Below are 21,888 nucleotides of genomic sequence, written 5' to 3'. Positions count from 1 at the left end.
TGTTACGCTTCAGAATTACTCTGTTATTTCAGTAAGGGAGCAAAGCCAAGGAGAGAACGAAGCCCTCGGAGCAGAGTGGGCCATGCAGGTCCTGCCCATCCCCGCGCCGCCCGAGGAGCTGACATCCAGCATGCAGCAGGCCGGGTGCCAGGAGCAATTTGTCCCACCCTGGGCCACCCGAGGCCACGCAGCGAGTGAATGGACAAATGATTTAATTTCCCTGGGCCACATGAATGCCCTCGTTAGGGACACAGCAGGACTGAGACCAGCGATGCAGCCCTTCCTTTCAGAGCGTGCCAACCGTGCCGCCATCCCTCTGCACAGCCTTCCGGTGTCATCCCCAAATGGAACAAACGTACCCCAATTTCAGAGCCCCACACTGTGCCAGTGAAGCTCAGAGTGCTCTTTATGGCCACTTCCCCTCTCCAAGCACAGCAGGCCTCGCTCGGGCTCAGCAGCTCCTCCAACCGAGCTGGGCCACGTCCCAGCCTGCGGAGAGCACTTACATCCCATAACCCACAGCTCCGCCGCACGCAGGCATCACTCATAAAATTGGGTTGCCTTAGTTACCAGCAGTAATTACAGATGTCTTCGTAGATTGTGCAAAAGAATAAAAGCCTTCCTTAGAGCTAAACTGTCCCCTTGCAAGGTTATTGCCATGTAGAGAGCTAGTAAACCACAGGAACAAAAATCGTGCCTCTGCCAAAATCAATCCTAACGCCGGCTTTAGCCAGAAGTTCACCCTAAAGGAGGAGCAGTTTCCAAACAAGCTTTCCTTTGGAATAGAAAAGGACAGCTCCAGCACCCAGCCTTCTCAGGGACACCAAGCTTTGGAGACCTGCTGGGTCCTCACTGTGAGTGCTGGGGGGCTCTGGGTGCTGCCACATCCCACAGCCCCAGGTTGGCACCACGGCTTTCCCAGGGCTCATGAGTTGCCCTCCTCCTACACTTCAGTCTTAAAAGATGAGTGACAAGCTAGCTACGCATTTTCCAAAGTGAAATTCCTTCTCTCCAGGATGCACTATGAACATCACTGTGCAACGTCAGTTTCAAGTTTCTGACAGGTGTGACATGTGACACAGCTCTGATCTTAAAATCTGAAGGATACCCAACAGCAGTTACTGGTCTTCAAAGCTAAAATGCCTCCATAAAGATAAAGGAAGACCTGAAAATTAATATGTTTTTAAGAAAAGTAGTTTAACTGGAGCAAGCCTTTAGAATCTCAAAATCACAGAGCAAATGCATGATGGCCAGCAGTGTCATTCCCTGAGGCAGACAAGCAGTAAGAAAAGGTTGCGCTGCAGTTACATATTTATAAGACCTCAATTCCTCATTTTTTTCTTTAGGTGTATAGAAAGATGGTAAAAAATGTGACTGAAGGAGTCCAAATACCTGGATGGCTTTTGAGGGAATTTCAGAGGAACACGTTGTTGTTACAGCACATCATGGAAAAGATCTTTTATTATCCTATTATATTATCCTATTAACTGAATTTCTTCAGCACCTACATCAAACTTGGAGACGTTCACTTAGACAAACACATGACAGGCATGCAAGAGACCCCCTCCCCAAAAAAAAATTATATAAAATGAGACCTCGGAGGAAAAGCAGACTTCAGGAACTACTGAGAATAAAACTCTTCACTGACAATAATGGAAGCAACACACAATGACTCAACTATGACAAGAATACTATTTGCTTCCTTGGAATTTTTCAGACAAATACTATGAAGAGCTCGATGAAAAGGTTACCACTTCTAGAGAGATTTAAAATTATGGGTTGTAAGACTTCTCTAACAAAAGCCATCCAGTCTTTGTTACCTTTCCAAACTCAGACACATCTTACACATCTAGATTCAGACTTCCTTGCCGGATCAGACACCATTATGCAATTCCTCCATCAAATGAAAGCTTTTATCAGCGCAGTAAAAGAGAATCAGGATTCTGAGATAACTTGTTGCCAGATGTGAATGTTTCAGGTTAAATCCCCCTTGTCCATGGCTGCTTCTGCCCAGGTGCAGTGATGTGGGCACACAGTACTGCTGCACAACCCAGATGTAGGAATTAGCAGGATATTTGAGTCCAGGCAGGCTTGGGACCAGAGTCAGAGGTGATACAAGCACCAATAACACGTTCCTCATGAGCTACAAAAATGGAAAATTAAAAACCAGGGGGAATTCTGCTGTCATGAAGGCCACAGTGTGTAAAATTTAAGACCTAATCTGCGTGACATATATTTGAGTTGAAATGCAAAAAGTACAAAAATGGGAGCATAACCAGCCCACTCACTGCCATGGCACTCATCAAGCAAGGTCAGCTTTTTAAACCTCCCAGGACTCATTCTGAGCAGGCAAAACAGCTTTGGAGCAGTCCTACAGAGCATCCCGAGCAATTCCTGTTAGAAGGCAAAGCCCACATTGCTACTGCCCATGTGTTCCTCAGGGCTTCCTTCCCCTTCCCAAAAACCAGAAATAAAAGCAGCAATTTGGGCAATCATTCTTTACTTCCAAAAGCATGCCAATAGGGCTAATCAATGCTTCATGCCCTAAAACTGGACAGTCTGGACAAGAGGGTAAGACAAAGCTCCCAGCTGTTTTCCAGGTGACTTCTTCTCTGCTCAACCACCAGCAAGAGGCCCTCAGGCACAGAAGGACCATTGCTGTCTCATGGGAAGAAGTAAAACACGGTAGCACCAAGGAGGAGCACAGCCTGGGGCACCCAGATGACCATTCTGCAGTCCCTCAAACACTAAGCTAATAGTTAATACGACAGTCTAAGATTTCAAGGCACTGGAAATCAATTAAATCCAGATATCGGTATCCAGGCGTTATATCCAGCTGACCATTCAAACCCTCACATGGAATGGGAGGTCCATTTCAGAACAATTTGGAGATGAGGTTGGGTGAGAGCCGTGTGCTGCCCACTGAACACACCAAGCACTGCAGCTATGGGGCTGAGTAAGGGTACCAAGCCGTCCTTCAGAGCTTGGGGAGCAATTTGGACAGGCTGCAGAGCTGCTCCTCAACAGAGGGAAATCCCCACAGCACGAGGCTGACCACACTTCAGTCTCTCTATGTACCACATTTACACACAGCTGGTGCCAAGCCCTGGAGATGAGCGCTGCCAGCCGGCCAAGCCCCCTCCCCATCCCACGCTCCCTACACAGCCACAACCAGGACTGGAGAAGGGACACCCGGCACATCCTGTTTAAAAGAGAAATAACAATAATAATAAAAAAAAACGGCTTCGCGTGTAGTTTGCAGCGGTTCTGGTGTGAGAAATGCGCCCAGCCTTGGGAGGTGCGGAGCAACGCACGGCTCTGCAGCACCTCGGAGCCCTGAGCTGAGCCCCTCGTGCGGTCAGCGGGCACCGGGATGGCTCTGAGGGCACTTCTGTGCGCAGCTCCTGGAGCTACGCCGTCACCCGGCAGGAGATAAAATAGATAAAATACACACGGCCCAGCAACGGCGCGAGGACGGCTCAGCATCGCTCCTGCCCGACACGCGTGCCGGCTCCCACGTACACACAGGTACGCCGAGTCCAAAGGCTTCCCAAAAGCCACCCAGCCCTCCAGCGGCACAGCCAGCAGCGAGAACGGCTCAGACGTGACCCCAGCCGGCCGCCGGGCTCCCACGGCGCACGGCGCAGCCCCGCGGCTCCGACCCCGCGCTGCCGCCCGTCAGCGGGATCCGCCCGACCCCCGGCCCGCCCCTCCGTGCCCGGGCATCCGCGTACCCCGGCTCGGCCGGCCCGGGGCCGCCGCCGGAGCCCGCCGCCCGGACGGCCACAAAGGCTCGGCGGCGGCACCCACCTCTCCTCCTCCATTGTGCGGCAGCGGGGCGGGCTCAGCGCCCCGGGCTCGGCATGGCTGCGAGCGGCCGCCCCCGCCCCGGGGCCGCTTCCTCTGGGCGGCTGCGGAGCGTTGCGTCCCCGCCGCGCCCCGCCGCAGCGACTGCCGCCGCCGCAACCCGCGCCGCCCTCCGCCTCCCTCAGCCTCCTCCTCCTCCTCGCTGCCTCCTCCCACTGCGAGCTCGCTGCTCGTCTCCGGGCAACGGCGGCGGCGGGGGCGGCCTGCCGCTCCGCCGGGCTCGGGGCTGTGAGCAGGTGGAGGGGCTGCCCCGTGGGCCGGCGGCCTCGCGAGTCGTCGGGAACGAGTCGGAGCAGAGACGCGTCAGAAAGGGCCTCCCGCCCCGCTGCACGCAGTGCTTACAGAAACCAGCTGCTCGTAGCTGGGATCTCCTCCTGTAACTGAGAGCAGCGGCGTGGCAGCGCTCCTCTGCCGCCCGCCAGCAGAAGTCAAACAACAACAGAACTCCCCTCAGAACTGCTCCTTCCTGCCTGCCTTCCTACTACTAGAGCAGCTCTGCAGCTCCGGAGTGGCACAGTCCAGTTTCAGCTGTGCTGTCAATAATCCAGATGACGACTTATTCTCAGAAGTCAGTCCTCTCACAAACCCACAGCCCACCAGGTGAAGTCAGGCATCTTACTCTGCTACCTCAAGGTTATGGATATAAAGAGAAGGAAATGCTTGCTTGCTTCATTACTTTAGGGTACACCGAATGTTCTTGTGCAACAGAAAGAGGTACAGAGAAGTGTCAGTGATTTCTATTGCAAGAAGCCATCCTCTCTTTCATAAATATCACCTCACCTTTTCAAATTTCTCCTCAAATCACGTCCTTCTTACCAACTTAAGTTCCATATATCTTAAATTGCATCAGCAATAACGATTTCATAGATTCTACTGCACCCTCCGCAGGAGAAGCTAAAAAGCTTGTTAGAAATCTTCATTCCCATTCTTCAGATAAGAGAACTTGGAACATCCGGAGGCCGAAGGACTTTATCAGTGCCACATGGGGATGGAGAACTGGAACCCTGCTGTTTAAACACCATTTGGCAGTTCTCCCATGAGTACAAGGCTGTGAAGCCACACCTCACACACCTCCTCAGGTAAAAGGAATGATTCCTGCGTTTTCCCTTTGAGAATCCCATTCAATCCATCTAACAACCTAGATCCTCAAACATTTCCCAAGTGTCCCTTCACATTTTGGACATACAAGATGTGATTTCAAGTCAGGGATAAAATATACTAAAAGTAGTAGCAATTATTCAACTGAAATAAGTTCTAGACTTCATTTTCTATGTAAGTCTCTCGATAAACATAAAATGTTTAAATGCATGAGCGTATCCTGAAATTTCTGCCAAGTACCTGCATATCTTTATTAACACAGTTATTCAATATTAGGCTTTCACCATAATATCTACACTTCAGGCATGCTAGCTCTGGGACCTAGGCACACAGATTGCACCAAAGCAGCAATGCCTTCCCATGTGTGCTACCCAACCGTGCTCCGCTGTACTGCACAAACACAGCCAGAGGAAGGTAAACCCCAGCACCTGGAAAGAGCAATCATGACTGGGATGGGACAAATGTGTGTTCCACTAAACAGACATTATCCTTATAGCAGCCCTGCAAAATAATTACGATGGATTCTTGTTTTAAAGTGCAAAGAATGATATCTTAAAACAAAAATTTACAAAGGGATTAACTACATGTGATGTGTGGAATTTTTTCAGGTGCTTTCAAGGATTCCTGCCTCGAGCTGCAATCACCAGCTTTCTGAAAGCTTAAGAGGGAAGAGTCACTGCAAAGCAGTGTTTCCAGAAGGATGCTGTTTGCAAGAAGCAGAGCACGCACACCAGCCCCAGGTCCTGCTCCCAGCACAGGTGTCCCCACTCCCAGCCTCCCACTGCAGCCCTCTGCTGGCAGCTGTGCCATTTCCACGCTCCTGTCTGCCACACGCCAGCAAAATAACAGTTTATGAAATATGTTTTTCCTTAATCTTTAATCACTGTTCCTATAAGATTACTCCAAGAGCTTCATTATAACGTTGCCAGCAATAGTAACAACTGACTACCTTCACTCCAGGCTGTCGTTTCTGGAGCAGTAGTTGTCAAATTGCTCACCCTGCCCAAGAGTAACAGTTAGCAAAAACAGCCTCCCTGCTCCTCCTCCTGTTCTTTCCTGTAGCATAAAACATTGATGTCACCCGCAGCCAGCTACGCCAGCAGCACAAGCTTCCTGCCTCTTATCAACTCATGTCTGTATCAGAGACTTGCTGGAAGATTTTCAGACAGATTCTATGGTTTAGAATAGAGCACACAAAAGGAAAAAATAAGATTCAGGAAGAAAGCTGTAAAAATAACTGTTGTGGACACTTGAACAAAGGTAAAGGCCTGCATTCAGGTAGCCAAAATGCTGCCGGGTCCTCCTGCTTAATGCTTCCCTGGTTTCGCCTCCCATTTCTGATCCAACTGAAGTGTCCTGTTTTCACTACAGGGCAGTCGTGTGAACTTGAGCAAAAATTTAAGCTACGGTCCAAGCAAACAGATCATTTTAATGTGACTCTTTTTAATACATCCCTTTTCTCTTTCATGACAACCTTCAGTAATAAGAAGAAACCCCATGTTTCATGAAGATGCTATACGGCTCGATCAATATTTGTATGCTGTAACACAGAGACTGGCACAAACAAGCCCATGCTAATTCAGGACCTCCCTGTGCTAATCAAGGTCTGTTCATTATCACTCCTTGTACACTCATTACCTCACTCTCTTCTTAGATTTTGTTCAAAAGTTTCCCTTTTTGTTCTTTGCAAAGCCAAGAAATGCAGCCCATCACACCTGTCTTTTAGCACAATAGGCACACTGCTTTACCTGAACAGAGAAAGCAGTCTCATGCAGCATGGCTTCCTGGCAGATAATGGATTGTCCTTAACTCTCCTGCTTGAGATTTTGCCTTTTTTTTTTCCTGTTCAATCTCCATAACATATCCAGATGGGAATTGTACATCAAAGGATAAGCTGAGATTTCTGTTCACTTACCAAACATTCATGGTGTGCTTTTCAGGGTTTCATCTTCTCATCCTCTCTCCAAACAGACATGGACCCTGAGGGGAAGAAAAAGCACACACTTAGAGAAGGTAGATACATGGAACACCAGCTTCTTGCCACTTTGGGGCATGTTTTAGTGCTAGAGCTGCTCTAGGCCAACTCTTCCTTCTTAACTTTCCTTCCAAAGATGATGGTTCCCAGTTCTCTCAGCTAGCTCAAGTGCACAGCAAACTAGAGGTCTCATTGCCATCAGCTGCACACAAACCCAACCCAACACTTCCAAAACATCAGTGGTGCTGATTCATACCACAAGAGGTTTGAAAACTAATGTGAATCCTCTGAGCAGAAGCCCAGATTCTAGCAGGTGCTGAGCAAGTGGAAGAAACAACCTCCCGCTGACAACTCCCAAAATTTACAGAAAAATTATTTTTTTCTTAAATTCAAGAAAATAACAGATGAGTGAGCCCAGAAGAAAAGACACATCGTGATTTGCTGCAGGTCACTCACTATGAAAACTTGAGCCCTCCCTTGTGCTCAAGGGGAGCTCTCTTTTTCAGGAGGATACATACCTATGAAAATACTCTAACACTGAAAATTTAGCATTACTTTTCTTGCAGGATGCACTTTACAAAATATCCTGTGCAAGAGGCATTAGCAACTGTAACTACAACCACCATACAGGGAGGAGCCCTGAACTCGCCATCCCTACTCAAAGGAGCTCTCTTAGGTAAAACGAGCTTTTTTTATTCCAGCAACAGTGGACAGAATTAAACAAGTCCAAATGAAATCACACAGCAAAATAACCCAGTAAACTGAAAGGACTGCTAACAGGATATTAGATGATTACACGGGGCAATCGGAAATCTCTTGTGTCTGCAACCCAGCCAGGGAGCAGCCAGCTCCTGACGCCAGAGAGCATCCTCTTTAAGGAGGGGGGGGGGGACCTGAAAGATTAAATAGGAGTAAACCCTTTCCAAACACAGCTGAGAATGCTGTGCTTTCATTCAACAGCTAGGTAAGCACAGCCTCCTCCCAGGGCCATGCATAGCCCTTGTCATCATCTGTTCATCGGGGTGCATGGCTGGGGGAGGGAGACTTGCCACTGAGCCTGGGCTAGCTTGCCGTAAAGAAAACCAGGTGACTGAGCCACAGAGAAAGAAAAAGTAAGAAGAGCCCAAATCTTCAGCCCCAAACTCTACTTGTGCATTTTATCTGGCTTTGCTCTAATCTAACTCCATACTGGAAATTGTTTTTCCTGGTTTTTCTCCTTCCAAACCTGCTTACTCCCTCCAGGGCTTTGTGGGAAGCTAAATTTCTTACACAGCAGAAGCAGCCAGTTCTAAAAGAGCAGAAACCAGCCAAAGTTACACAAGTGACTAAAATATTATGTCTTTTATGTTGACTGGCTTACAGAGCAACTAGCTATTTTCGGGTCTTTGCACACCATCCCTTTCAAGAGTGCATTTCCAGCACATACAAGGACTTTGAGAGACATAAGCTAGTTAACATATACCATGCAATTGCCAACATTTTAACTACAGAAATGTGTTCAGATGCATTAGCTTATTCTGCTGCTAAGAAATTTTTCCTGCAGTATTAATCAGTGATACACTGATGGTAGTAAGCAAACATGCATCTGGCCACAGCTAGCTTTCTAAATTGGTGTTGACTCCTTACTTGCATTGCACACGAAATATCTGAAGTTTAATTAATGCAGCACGTATCAAAGTTATCTATGGTGAACATACCATGGTTTGAATTTTAAAGAAGAGCTCTTCTTACAAGAAGTGTGTTTTCCATTGTGAAAGCACTCAGGGATGAAACTGTATGTCTCAGACTAAGAGGGTTAATATCCAGATGCTGCAGACAGATGGCATTATTAGTCTGACAGAGCTTGGCATCTCGTTTTCAAAGTTAAGGAGCTTTGGTTAGTTGGATAGCTGATAATCTGAGACTAGGCAATGTTCGAACTCGATGTGCTCTGTAATAGCAGTAGCCAACAGCACTTAACAGACTTTCAGCACAACTTTTCTCTTGGTTGCTAAGATCAGCTGTGCTGAGGGAACACTCAGGAAAATGTTTGCAACACTTAGCTTAGTTTAGGCAAAGATTGAACAGAGACCTTGATTTCTCTCTTTTTTTTTTTTCTCCTTCTTTAACATATACCCAAAGTGTATTTTTTGAATTGGGCTCAGTCTATGCAGTAGAAAGAACTTAGGAAAATAAAAGAATCTGAAGAATGTCTGTCCTGTATCAAACTAGTGCTTCGTTACAGCATTCCTGCTGCACTTCTTCCACATCATCCCACGAGATGGATGAGATGTTTCTAAGGGGAATATAGATATGATTAAAGCACTCTTAGAACCATACAGAGGTCTCAGTTAAAAATGAATACGTATTTCCTCCCCTTTCCATACTGCAGAAATCAAAGAGTTCTGGGAGCAGAGATGGGGATTTGTCAAGGGAACATCAAGGAGGAAAGCACCCGATGCCATCAGCTCCTTTAAAAGCGTGTACGTGAGCAAATCATAGAAAACACCTCAGTAAGGACACACAGCAAAAAGCCCATTCATTTTGTTGTAAGACATAACCCTACACCAGGCAGTAGTAGCACTTACACTGCACTAGAAATAAATACTCACTAAAGGTAAGCAGTAGAGGTTCTGTACATCACTGTATACACACATGCACCAGAAATAATAAAAGTAGTAATATTTCACCAGGAGACCTAAAAAAACAGCTCAGGAGCAGCGAGCAGTGCTGGCCCAGAGCTCCTGCTGATGTTTTTGAGTTGTGAAGTGGAAATAGAGGTGCAATTGTTTTATTCGTGTAATGAAATATAATAACAACAAGCAGAAAAGTCATCCTCAGGAGATGCATACATCAGGTGTCAGAAGCTGTTAAGTTTTAAAAGATCAAAAACACTGTTTGTTCTGGAAACTGCATCTCTAGCTGAGGTCATTCACTTTCCATCCACTAACCTTCATCCATGCTGTGTGTGTGTACGCTACAGACACTCACACACAGCCATACTCCAAAAGACAGACATACAAGAAGTGCCTCCTTGTGTGTGACAGCTTAGGAAGCAGAGGTCCACAATAAAACGCGCATCCCACAGATGTGCTACAAGTTGCTGATTATGTGATAAACTCTAATCCATAATGGCTACCTCAGGACAAGCAATCCTTCCTAGCACACTCAGAAATTTGCTTTCTATTAGAAAACCAATTGTCTCCCAGACTTCAGAAAAATGCTGTTCTCACAAAACCATACCACAACTCTGTCCTTAAGGGATTGGATTTCCTTTGGTTTAGGGTTTGTTGTTGAGATTAGCGATTCAAACCAAACTTTTGCATTTTAGAAAGGATGTTCTGAGATACACAGAGAAAAAGAATCCGCTCTATTTTCAGACTTGAATGGGAGGTTGGGGTCCTGGACACTGCTCAGACCTCTTCAGTACGGATAGGAATGCCATTATATTGCGACAACAGTATCAGCTAGCAAGGCAGGAGAGCAAACCTGTGCTCCAACCTACACTATGCACTTTAAATGTTACATGAAAGTAAAGTTGGTTTTACAGAGGGGATTCAACTTCGTGAGGAAAAGAAAAAAAACACCATAAAGCATTTAAGAACTTTAAATCACATTTTTAACCAGTCAGTACTTCCAGCTCCATCCATTTTTAAGGTGACACATGCACAAAGCATCCGTACAGTTCAACTGCATCTCCCAGCTCCTCCTGGCCCCAGACAGCCCAGTACACAGAACTGGGAGCCCAGTGCCTACAGCACCGCAGCTACCTAAGGACACCACACAGACCTGAAAGATTCAGCTCTGGAGAGCAAACATTGACCGCTGAAGTCTTCTATGCAAACCTGAAAGGCAGGGCAGTTTTTTCAAACAATCACAGCTGTACCACAGTCAGTGACCTACGGAGACCTATGGAGATCAAAGCAGTTGCTTCAATTCCAAACTACCTTTCCATCAGCTAGTGTTAAGAACAGAGAGATGTACCTCTATTGATCTGTGCAAGTGGCAGTTCATTACCTATACAGGTGTTCAACGTGTTTCTTTTTAAAGCAGTGATCATTCATTTTAACAAAGCATATGCTAGGCCGATTTTATTAGTCATATAAAATTCACAGGTCATCCCAGATGCAGGATCAAGAACAGATGGTACTTTGGAGCAGAATGAATATAGTACTGAAAACTGCATGCACATCACAGCACAGCCATGGTGTGGTACTGCAGCCCTGCAGAGCTCTGTTTTGGAGCTTTTTGCTCATCCAGATTTTAAAAAGAACATCCAAGTTTTAAGAAAACTACTGCACTTTATTCAGCTTCAACAGTTAGCACACTGCCCTCATGCTGTTTGTCACAGGCGGAACCAGCAATCCTCTGCAGCCTTTTAGTTCAGGAATGAAGGAAGTTGATTTCAGACACCCGCACTCCTGAACTAAACTGCAAACTAAGGAACAGCAAGCTGAAGGTAACTTGACCTCTAGTTCCCTAAAAGCACTCCAGAGAGACTTAACAGTCTAAAGCTTTTTTGCATGCCAGCTACATACCTTCATTTTGTCTTAGTTTTCTATGCAGTTAGTTATCTTAGTTATCTCTGTGCAGAGCAGCACATCTAGAGGGCACATATTTACTAAATATTAAATACATAATCAAAAATCTACCAACAGATGTCTTCCATTTACTAGGGAAAGTACACAAAATCTTTTTGAATATATATCTTTTAAGTCGTTTCTTTAATGCTATCCAACACAGATCTGTACGTCTGTCTACATTCCATGGTACACTCCAGTACTGCTGCTCCTTATTAAACCATTGCTTACATGAGCCCCTGCAATGTTCCAGCACTGTCACAACGAAGTTCTCACTGCCTTGAGATGAGGTAAGAGCAGGGCAAGGCCCAGCTCCTCGACATGCTCACCACAGAACATCCTATGGGATGCCTTTGGAAGTTAACACAGGTGACACGCTTTAGAGATACAAGTTGGGTAGCAATACTCCCTAGCATAGGTACTATGTCTGGGATCTGCTTTTTGTGCTAAGACATCAGGAACGTTACACAGATAGTCAAACAGCATGCTTCAGCACAATTCTCAAAGTCAAGCTATTGCTTGTCAAAGCTGCCAGATTTTACAAAGCAGTAACTTTACAAATATATATATTTTTTTCCTACTACCAACAGGTTCTTTTATGACACATAACATGAAAAATACCACAAAGCTACACCTGATGAGCAAATCTCCATCCCTCCAACCACATAACAAAGCACATCACAGAAGTGAATTTAACTGCTTCTTTCAAAACCAGCTGGTCCCCAAAGAAGGCTAATAAGGCAGTCCATCCTCAGAGCCCAGCTCACACCTCCGGACTCACAGAAGACACAGAACACAGCACTTCAATTTGCTTGCTAAAAGGAAAGCTGGGCTCCTAGGGAGGCATGGATGACAGTCCAGCGTGGTTTTAGACTGCAAAATAAGAAAACAAAGAACCATCCAGCTCTGTGAACTGAAATACAACCAACCACCTGAAGCTGTCCTGATGAGCTGGTACTTCACCAACCGCAGCTTTTCACAAATACCTCTCTCAAGTGTCACACGCTTTCAACAGCAATACTGAGCCTAATGAACTTCTAAGATTAAGAAACCCCACAATATAAATGCAAATAGCAAATCACTTAGAACCTAAGCCACGGAGAACCAGTTTCACTGTTGAAGAACCACAAGTATCACAACCAAGAGGAAACTCTGCTCTTCATTTAAATCCCAACGATACCAACAAGTTGCCCTATTCACTTATGCTTAAGCAGGTAATGAATTTAGCTGACACTGTTATTTCTGATAGCAATGAGAAAGATGTTGCAACTAAAAATCAGAGTCAGGTTAGGCTGACATTCAAGACTGACAATACCTTGAATTTTCATCTTCCAGCCCAGTGGCACAAGGATTTACACACCTATCTTGCACACCTGGAGCAAATCAAGACCAGCTTCTAAGACACAGACCTGCACAGCATCACCATTAAAGATTAAGTGCTCAGAAACCTGAAGTCAAAATAACTTTGTACTTATAAATCCATGTCCCATATCATACATACTCTCACTCAAGCATATAAGGAATTCAATTCTTTATTTGATATCCATAAACCCATAAACGTTGCTATTCTATATTTCTATGCAGGAAGGCAGTTTTCCCCTAAAACATTATGCTTTTTAATAAACAACAAACTTTAATTCTATTGCGTGAAAGGGCTACAAATATACATTTGTTAATCAAGCAGACTACACAAATATTTTTGCTTTACAACTGGCACCTAGGTTACCGGTACACTTAGCTGGCTCATTTTTCAGAGCACTTTGCCCAAACAGATTATCACTCTTTCAAATATTATGGGCAATTGCAATTATGAAAAAAAAAAAAAATGTGCTGAGACAAGTATTGCAATCTTTTTGCTTTTTTTCCCCAGTCAATACTCACAGAGCCCATCTTTATTCACATGCAGGTTGCATTTTGCTCTACACCAGTCATCTAATGGCATCAATTAACTTTCAGGTCTGGTACAAGCATTAGCAAAGCGTTCCTCGTGCTGCAGGCTGCCATCCTCCTGTAGGTGGAGCTGCCAGAGACCTCGGGGAACTTTAATGTAGGACAATAGTTCAGTGAGAAGTCCGTTAACTATGAGAACAGTGTGCATTTAATAAGGGGATAAATGCTAACCCTTTCCTGGAAGGAACCGTACAGAGACAAACCAATAAGAGGACTTGAAACTAAGCAATCGGAAATTCGGAACATTTTATATGAATGAAGCACATGCTTGACACAAACTATTTCTTCAAAACATGGTACATACGCTGATGGAAAAGTCCTATAGAAAAAAACCAACCATATCAGCACGTCAAAGCGCCTGGTACAAGATGGTGGATGCACACAAACTGCAAAGTGAAAACGAGTATTTAAAGATAGACCATATCCACGGGCTGATACTTCAACAATTTCTCCGCCGAATGTTTGGAAACCAATAAATCCAGCGGGGGGAGCAAAAAAGTCAGTCAGGACCTTTACTGGCAACAAAATACTGACTCTAAGTACACAGAGATTTAAAAGCAGAGCAACACTTAAAACCGAGAAAAACCTTAAACCGTACGGAATGGATCCTAGGAAAAAAAAAATTAGACATGTAAAGATCAATGAACACAATGATTTATTTAAAAAATAAAAAAAACGTAAAAACGACTTTTTTTTTTTCCTCCTTTACAGAAACGTTAACTTCAGTCGTGGGATCCGAGTAGGCTTTGTAGAAAAAAACGTAGTAGCCAGGTATCGAGTCCTTACAACAAAGGAATTCCCCACAGCCCTCCCCGGTTGTTACTCCAGATCGGCAAGATGCTTCCCACCCCGTACCCCCCAAAAAAAGCAAATTAAAACAAGACATTTTTCGTTGCTAGTATAAAAACGACCGAGGTCCAAGTAATAATAAAAAAATAGAGTCCATCAATGACTGTAACACAAAGTATGTGTGTGTGGGGCCCGGTCCGTCTTCAGAGAGAAAGAAGCGGCACGGGCGGCAGAGGCGGCCCCCAGGGGGCATTTAGGAGCTGCTCCCGCAGCGGGGAGGCATTTAAAAGGAGCCGCCCTCCGGCGGGCGAGGGAGAAACCGTCGAGAAGCCGCCCCGGCCCAACGGGTTCGGGCGTTCCGGCTCAGAACGAGCCGCCCCCGTACCCTCCCCCGCCGTAACCTCCTCTGTACGGTCCACTGTTACTGCGGCCCCCCCAGCCGCCGCCCCCTCCGCCCCCTCCTCCGCCGCTCTTCATGGGGCCGTACGAGGACTGGTGCTGGCTGTAGCTGCCGAACCCGCCGTACCCGTTGCCGTAGTCGCCGCCTCCTCCGCCGCCGCCGTACGAGCCGCCGCCGTAGCCGCCGTAGCCGCCGCCGCCCCCTCCGCCGTAGCCGCCGTAGCTGTTGTAGCCGCCGCCGCCCTTGGACAGCCCGTTGTGGTCCCGGTTACCGGAGCCGCCGCCGCCCCGACCCCGTCCTCCTCCCCGGCCGCCCCGCGAGGGCCGCGCGGAGCCGCCCCCGCCCGCCTGGATGTCCTCCTTGGGCACGGCCTTCTTCACCTCCACGCGGTGGCCCTGGATCGGGTGGAACTTCACCACGGCCGCTTTGTCGGCCGCGTCGTGGTTCTGGAAGTAGACGAAGCCGAAGCCGCGCTTCTTGCCGCTCTGCTTGTCGGCGATGATTTCGGCCTTCTCCACCGGGCCGAACTGGCTGAAGTGCTGCACCAGGTCCCCTTCGCCCACGTCCCCTTTCAGGCCGCCCACGAACAGCTTCTTCACTTTCGCGTGGGCGCCGGGTTTGGCCGAGTCCTCGCGGGACACGGCGCGCTTCAGCTCCACCGAGTTCCCGTCCACGGCGTGAGGAGAGGCGGCCATGGCGGCGTCCGCCTCCTCCACCGCCGAGTACGTGACGAAGCCGAAGCAGCGGGAGCGCTTGGTCTGCGGGTTGAGCACCACCACGCAGTCGGTCAGCGTGCCGTAGGCCGCGAAGTGCTCCCGCAGCCCGGCCTCCGTGGTCTGCACGTTGAGGCCGCCGATGAACAGCTTGCAGAGCTGCGAGTTCTCCATGCCGGTGCCGCGCCCGGGCCTGGCGCCGAGACTCCTCCTCCCGTCGGGGGGCAGCGCCGAATCCTCGTTCCCCCCCTTTTCCGTTCTGCCGCTTCTTTTCTCCCCTCTCTCGCTGCGAACGGCGCGGCTTCGCGGCCCCCGGTGGCTCCCGAGGCCCGGCCCGAGGCCTTGATTTCGCCTCGCCTGCCCGGCACGAGGCGCGGGGCGTCCCGGCCGCCGCGGAGAGGGGAGCGGGGGTGGGGGAAAACACGGACGCGCACAAAATGGCGGCGGCTGCTGCTCGGGAGCTCGGCCGGCTACTGGTGCCCACACAAAGGGGGCGCCGGGAGCCCCGCCCCCCGCGCACGCCCCCCGCGCCCGCGCGACCAATAGGGACGCGCAGTTGGAACCGCCCGCGACTCATCTGCGGGGGCGGAGACTCGGGCGCGATCGACGGGCGAGATGACCAATCAGAAGGAGCGACCTCCGCCGCGCGGCGGCGAAGAGACCGGAGCTCGGCGGTGACGGACGCGGCCGGCAGCCAACGGAGCGGCTCGGTGACGGCCTCCGGTGCCGAGCACCCTCTTCGCGCGCCGAGAGAGGGGAGGAGGAGGGGCCGGCCCGCGCTGCGCCAACCCTGCGGACGGGAGCCAATGGGCTCCTCTCGCCCGGCGCGCGCTTTCTCCCCGGCGGCCCCGCCCCCCGCGGGCGGGAGCAGCGGGCGGAGGGATCGGCCCGCGCGGGAGCGTTTGAAACGCCGTGACCGTTGGGAGGCTGCGGGGCGCGCGCCGGGCCGCCCCCACCTCAGCGCTCTGAGGGGCTGCAGGCTGAGCGGGCGCCGAGGGAAAAGCTTGTGGCGTCCGGCTCCCATCCGCGCGCTTCGAGTCGCTCCCTGGCTGTCTCCCCTCGTTTGTGTCCGTTCTTAACAGCGCGCTCACAGCCATCCCATCTCTAAAGCAGCTTCTTCCTTTCTCCTCTCGTTTCCATCCTCATTCCCTCTTTCCAGCCTTATCAGTGCCTCCTCGCTCCTACATCTTCGCTCTAGAAAGGTGTTAGGAGCTGCTCAGTGGCATGCAAACCCTACGTATCACTGTTACTCCAATCCCTGTTTTCTATTTCTCAGCTTTTTCAGTCCTAGGTCCTGAGGAGCAGATCTACCTATCCTCATCTATGATGAGAATTCCACTAACTCTTTCCAAGATCATTCTCTAGGGCATTGTTTTCTGTGCAATTAGCTCTACTAAATACCACAGCAAGTTAAGAATATTTCTGACCACTGCAGTATGAGTCAGAGACTAAGGATCAGAACCTCAAAATAAATAGTTCAACTTGCAAAAGCCTCCTCTTGAAGTTCCCCATACAGTGCCTGCTTTATATCCCAGTTCTTGGTTTCCTCAAGCTGGTGGTGCCGTTTCATCCCTCGCACCATCCAAGCACATGGGTACCATCCTCTCTTATTGTAAAAACTATGTAGTCCTTCCCAAGCTAAACCTTAAGTAGAAAAATCACCCATGAGAACTTTATAGACCGTTAATAATTAGCAAAGAAAGGGAAGAAAAATTACAAAGAGCTAATTATGGCCACAGTGGATAACGAGGGAAACAAGCTTTTGTCATGACTCGCTTTGCTCCCTGAAAACAAGACAGCACAGAGGGAAGTCACTGCTTCTTTCAGCAGGAGGAAGAGATGAGAGCCTTAAAATGTGAACAAATCAGCAGGCAAAATCAACAGCTGGCCCAACTCAGACATAACCTAGACACTTTCTCTTCTTTTGCACTTCTGTCTAATCGATTGATGCGATGAAAACAAAGTAGGAAAACCCTTTAAACATAAACAGATCCATCTCTTGCAGATAGAAGTGCCTCCTCTGATACTGCAGACAGTCATTTGTCCTGCTGTGCCCCTGCACACTGCCCACTGCCAGCCACCATGAATGTAATTCCACATATCTCATGTATTTGCCCCAAATCCTTTTAGTCTACCTATGCACTCAGAGGGCTGCACATCTGTATGCCTACCCTCTTACCACCAGGCTCTGGCAATGCATGGACTTCTAGGCAGCCAAACACCAACTTCTCCTGGCCACCACAGAGCTCTTCATACCTCCCAGTTCTCCCAAGTCACCTTGGTTAGTCCGACCAGACCTCTCCAATTCCCACAGGACTCATGCTTTCCTCCATTGGTGCACCACGTCACTTGCTATACACATTCGTATGAACTTTGTGCCTTTAAGTTGTTTAGTTTGATATTTTAGTTATTAGAATATTAAAAAGAAGAAAAAATTCATTGTTATCAGGCATTGGTTATTCCAGTAATAAGCACACTACTGGGATCCACAAGAGGGCATCACTGGTTAAGAGATCATAAAACGGGAATTAGCAGAGTACCTTTCAGGAACAGAGCTTCCTACGTTACAGTGTGCTCGGTAAGAGCTGATAAAAAACACACCACTAATGAAACTGGTGTAGAATCTTTCATCACTAAAGAAATATATTTCTGCGATTCTGTTTGATGGGTCCAAATTTCTAAGACTGAAAAGAAATACTGAAGTTTTGGAAAAGAGCTTTATGGACAATACAACAATACTAAGTCTTTCAAGTTATAACATCGCTTTAATATAAAATAGTAAGTAATAAAACTCATACTCTTTGTTTCAATGCCTTTAATATCATTTTTAACAGTGTTGTTGGCTTCCATAACCAAAAGGTGTTGTTCATTCCTTATTAAAAACAATTTAAGCACATCCATGGATATCTTATGAATTTCATTATACCTGTTTTTATGAGTGTAATGCAGACCTCTAGATAGAGATCTCGTTTCACCTTCCAGCAGACAGAACTTATTTTGAAACCACAGGATTCCTTCATGCAGACTGTTGGAGCAGTGAGTTCTGACTAACATTATGCTTTATGAAGACTATATTAACATCATATGATATATCCCAGCTATATACAGATCTCATTCTAAATTCTTCTAAATGTGCATAGGCAGAAATAGTCTGGAATCAAGAGGACTCAACTGTAATTTCCCAGATCACCTGGAGATCTACACACATTCAGCAAGGGCTTTTAGACTACTCAAGTCAGAGAGAGACTGTAAGACTTTTAGAAGCTTCTCTCCCACTAACTCAGCACTCCAGGAACACTGCAACTTTGCAGCTCATAGGAAGAAATTTTAGATAAAACACACAACAGCAACAGAAACTTCCCCATTCTGGCCCTTTGATTAAGCTATAACTGTGAAGAACTTCATAAAAGAGATACAACCTTCCTTGAGAAAACTATTGCTTGGCTTTTTTTTTTTTTTTTTTAAATTAAACAAGATATTTGTCTTTCATCCTCTTCTGCTCTTTGTACCTTAATCTACAGAAACATTAAGACTGTGATCTTTCTTCTGAGACTGTCATGAATTACCAGTGGTCGCAATGGGGCTTCCATGGAAAAAGACCGATTAAAATGCACTGAGAGGAAACTAAAGAGTCTTTTGCGTATCTAAGGTTTGAACAGGACACTCCTTGGGATAGAAGTTTTTGCTCCATGCAAATTCAGGTGAGGAATAAAACACTTTACCCCTCTGCTTTAGTTACTTAATGCAAAACAAGATAAAAAGGTAACTACAGAATAACCCACAAGAACGGTTTATTCAGCAAGTACTATCAAAAGCTCACCTTCCTGAACAAAATCTTCCCTGAGCACTTTGTAAGGGAACTGTGCTGAAAGAAAGAAACTCATCTTTGTGAAGGGTAAAGGGGAAAGTCATCAGATCATGGTAATTAGATCCTCTTTTTTGGAATTATATTACTATTTTCCTTTAACTACTGCCCTCTCCTCTCCTGTCTGAAGCTCAGTTTCTCTTCTCCCCTCTCATCTTTCCACTCTTCCATCAGAATTGATGATTTCCTTTCTTCTCTTTCCTAAAAGTTTATGTAAGAGCTGCTCATAACTTGGAGTTATGGGATGAAAATACATCAGGGAGATACAGTCTGAAAAGTCAGAAAAACACATCAAGTGCCAAAGAGTCTCTAGCAATGCTGAGAGGTATAGGGTAGATTATTCACTAGATCTTGGACTATGATAGACCGGAATTATAAGTTTTGCATAAGGAAGACCAAGCCTGCAGCCAACCGCAATTTTGGTCATGTTCAGATCTTCTAAATCTGCAACCTTTTCTTTGTGTGCTTCATGTTTAAGTTAAAATCTCCCAGATTTCTTTTTTCCCTGATCTATTCCTAGGCCACATCTATTTCTTGCTCCACAGAACCTTCACCGACTACTTTTTTTGTCTTTCTGTTGCATGACTGAAGTTTAGCTTTGTTTGAAAACAGCAGGGGCAGCTATGCTATGAAGCTCACTCAATATGTACCTGCCTGAAATCAGCCATAAGATATCTATCCATGCTATTAAAGAAATTTTAAAATGAGGAGGTGCATAAGAAGTAAGGCTTTGTAGACCCAAAATAGCAATCTGGAATTCATACCTTTAATTCAGAAAATCTAAATTGTTGTTACAGCTCAAAACATGGAGGAAAATAGGAACAGGCTGATGAAAAAAGTTTCTTTTGATTACTTAAGTAGTTCTTAATTAATAATTAGGACAGTAAAAACATTCATGGCATGAGAACGGCAGGGTTTGGTGCTCACAGTGTTGTTATAAAAAGATTGTAGAACGGGAACAAGCAAATGTGTGTGCCAGTCCAATAATTGTCTTTGGCAGAGATCACTCTTGGAAAACATCAGCTGGAGGAGTTCTGAAAAGCTACAAAGAGTTCAATCAGCGTTTGGAAACGGGAAGCTATTATAAAATATAAATTAATGCAATCACATTCCTATTTCAATTACTCATATGTCTTATCTCTTTTTCAGTAAGAAAAGAGAAAAGTGACTTGGCTGACCCAAACAATAAAGATGCCAACCTATCAGCCAGAGAGTGCATCAGCCTCCATCTCAGCTGTATGCCAACTGAAGAAGGTCCAGAAATGAGATGAAAGTTCATGGCATGATACAATTTTTAAAATGAACATGCTATAAGTAACTCATTTAAAGATAAAGTAGATTTTAAAATGGTTGACTTTTCATTCTAGGAATGACCTAATTGAGAGGTAAGGACCAGAACAAGCTATCAGGGATTTTGCTAAGCTATTCTTTAGAATTATGCAATAAAAGGGAGTGAAACCTAAATGCCATATAGACGTGTGAGTGAATTTTTGTGACAATTTTTCTCCAATTAGGAAAAAACAACTACAACTTGTATTAAGGATCAGTGTCTCAACTGACAGATACACAGCAATCCTTCCTTATCTGCATGGGCTTTGGAGAAAAGTTTACAGTGCACTCTTGGTTGATTATCAGATGTTGCTTTTTTGGTCAAATCATAACCTATTTGCTGAGGAGGGTTTGATATCTCCATGAAGTAGGAAACCATGAAAGGACTGGGTTTTTCCTCCATCATAGCATAGTGTCTTACTCTTTGTAACAAGAACCGGCACATCTGCCACTAACACAAGAGAGGAAGAGTTCCCATTTATTTCTCTGTGCCCCTGCTACAAAGTCTGCTACATTAGTCTGCTACAAAGACTAATGCTTATTAGCAAGAAATATTCCACATCTTTCAGAGTTATTACAGGTCACTGAAGCAGCTCTTAGCCAAACTCATACTACAGAACTCCTCAGCAACAGGCTGTTACTGACACCATGGATGTTATTACAAACTCAAAGGTGGAAATATTTATTATGGATTCTAATCTTTCACTCTCCTCGTGGTCTGTATGCCATAGCAATCGCAATGCCTTCACTCTAACCAAGATGAGACTACACTGCATACACATGAGCCCCTGCTGAGCTATGGGCTGGCAGGTTCAGATGACATGCCCCGTGTTCTGTGCCTATAAGGGTTAAATGCTACCTAGTTTAAAACTACCACAGGAACATTTACCCGAGATCATGCCTCTAGCTACAGTATAACCAGCAACTTGGCAAAGATGTTCTAATTGGAATTATTACTCCAATAATACTATGTAATTGGAATAATTCTCATAGGTGGTTATCAGTGTAATGACTCACATTCAATATAACGAGACTCAGTACACTATTATTTTAGAGGTTTTTCTGTTCATTTGTTTGTTTGGCAAACTGTTATTGAAAACCCCAATAAAACCCTGAAAGTCACACTGAAAATCCTACCAGATTCTTGAAGCACTGAAAACCCAGTAGCAGAGAAACCAAATTTACACCTGACTGTGTCTTTACCAATCCAGTCACATCTTAACCACAGTGCATTTCCAGTATTTTGTTTTCAAGTTACACACTCACTCAATTTACACTCACTACCTGCAATCCTGCCTTCCAGTTAGCTACCGATGTCGACTGATAAAGACTATTTTCACGTC

At 46.2% G+C, this 21,888-nt stretch overlaps 2 protein-coding genes across 8 annotated transcripts in view; both read right to left on the bottom strand.

Moving 5' to 3' along the window:
* The window catches only part of KLHL3 (kelch like family member 3), a 109,477-nt gene that overhangs the window by 33,937 nt on the left and 53,652 nt on the right, over positions 1 to 21,888 (bottom strand). For 4 of the 7 annotated variants that reach the window (XM_085236407.1, XM_085236404.1, XM_085236406.1 and 1 more), the window contains one exon: positions 6,881 to 6,945. In XM_085236407.1, the coding sequence (XP_085092533.1) occupies positions 6,881 to 6,891 (11 nt within the window). In that variant the 5' untranslated portion in view covers positions 6,892 to 6,945. Of the gene's footprint in view, positions 1 to 3,734; positions 4,007 to 6,880; positions 6,946 to 21,888 lie in introns of those variants that run through there. The other 3 variants (XM_085236409.1, XM_085236408.1, XM_085236403.1) reach the window with 3 other exon arrangements.
* Positions 14,088 to 15,838, bottom strand: HNRNPA0 (heterogeneous nuclear ribonucleoprotein A0). Its single transcript, XM_010719184.2, has one exon. The coding sequence runs from the start codon at positions 15,523 to 15,525 to the stop codon at positions 14,602 to 14,604; it is 924 nt and encodes a 307-aa protein (XP_010717486.2). The 5' UTR covers positions 15,526 to 15,838; the 3' UTR covers positions 14,088 to 14,601.

The sequence above is a fragment of the Meleagris gallopavo genome, chromosome 15 (assembly GCF_905368555.1).
Source record: "Meleagris gallopavo chromosome 15, MGAL_WU_HG_1.1, whole genome shotgun sequence".
NCBI lineage: Eukaryota > Metazoa > Chordata > Aves > Galliformes > Phasianidae > Meleagris > Meleagris gallopavo.
The sequence above is the reverse complement of the archived record's forward strand: the minus strand, read 5'-3'. Positions and strand labels throughout refer to the sequence as shown.

Coding starts and splice junctions, on each gene's coding strand:
- HNRNPA0 (XM_010719184.2), bottom strand. CDS start 15,525: ATGGAGAACTCGCAGCTCTGCAAGCTGTTCATCGGCGGCCTCAACGTG.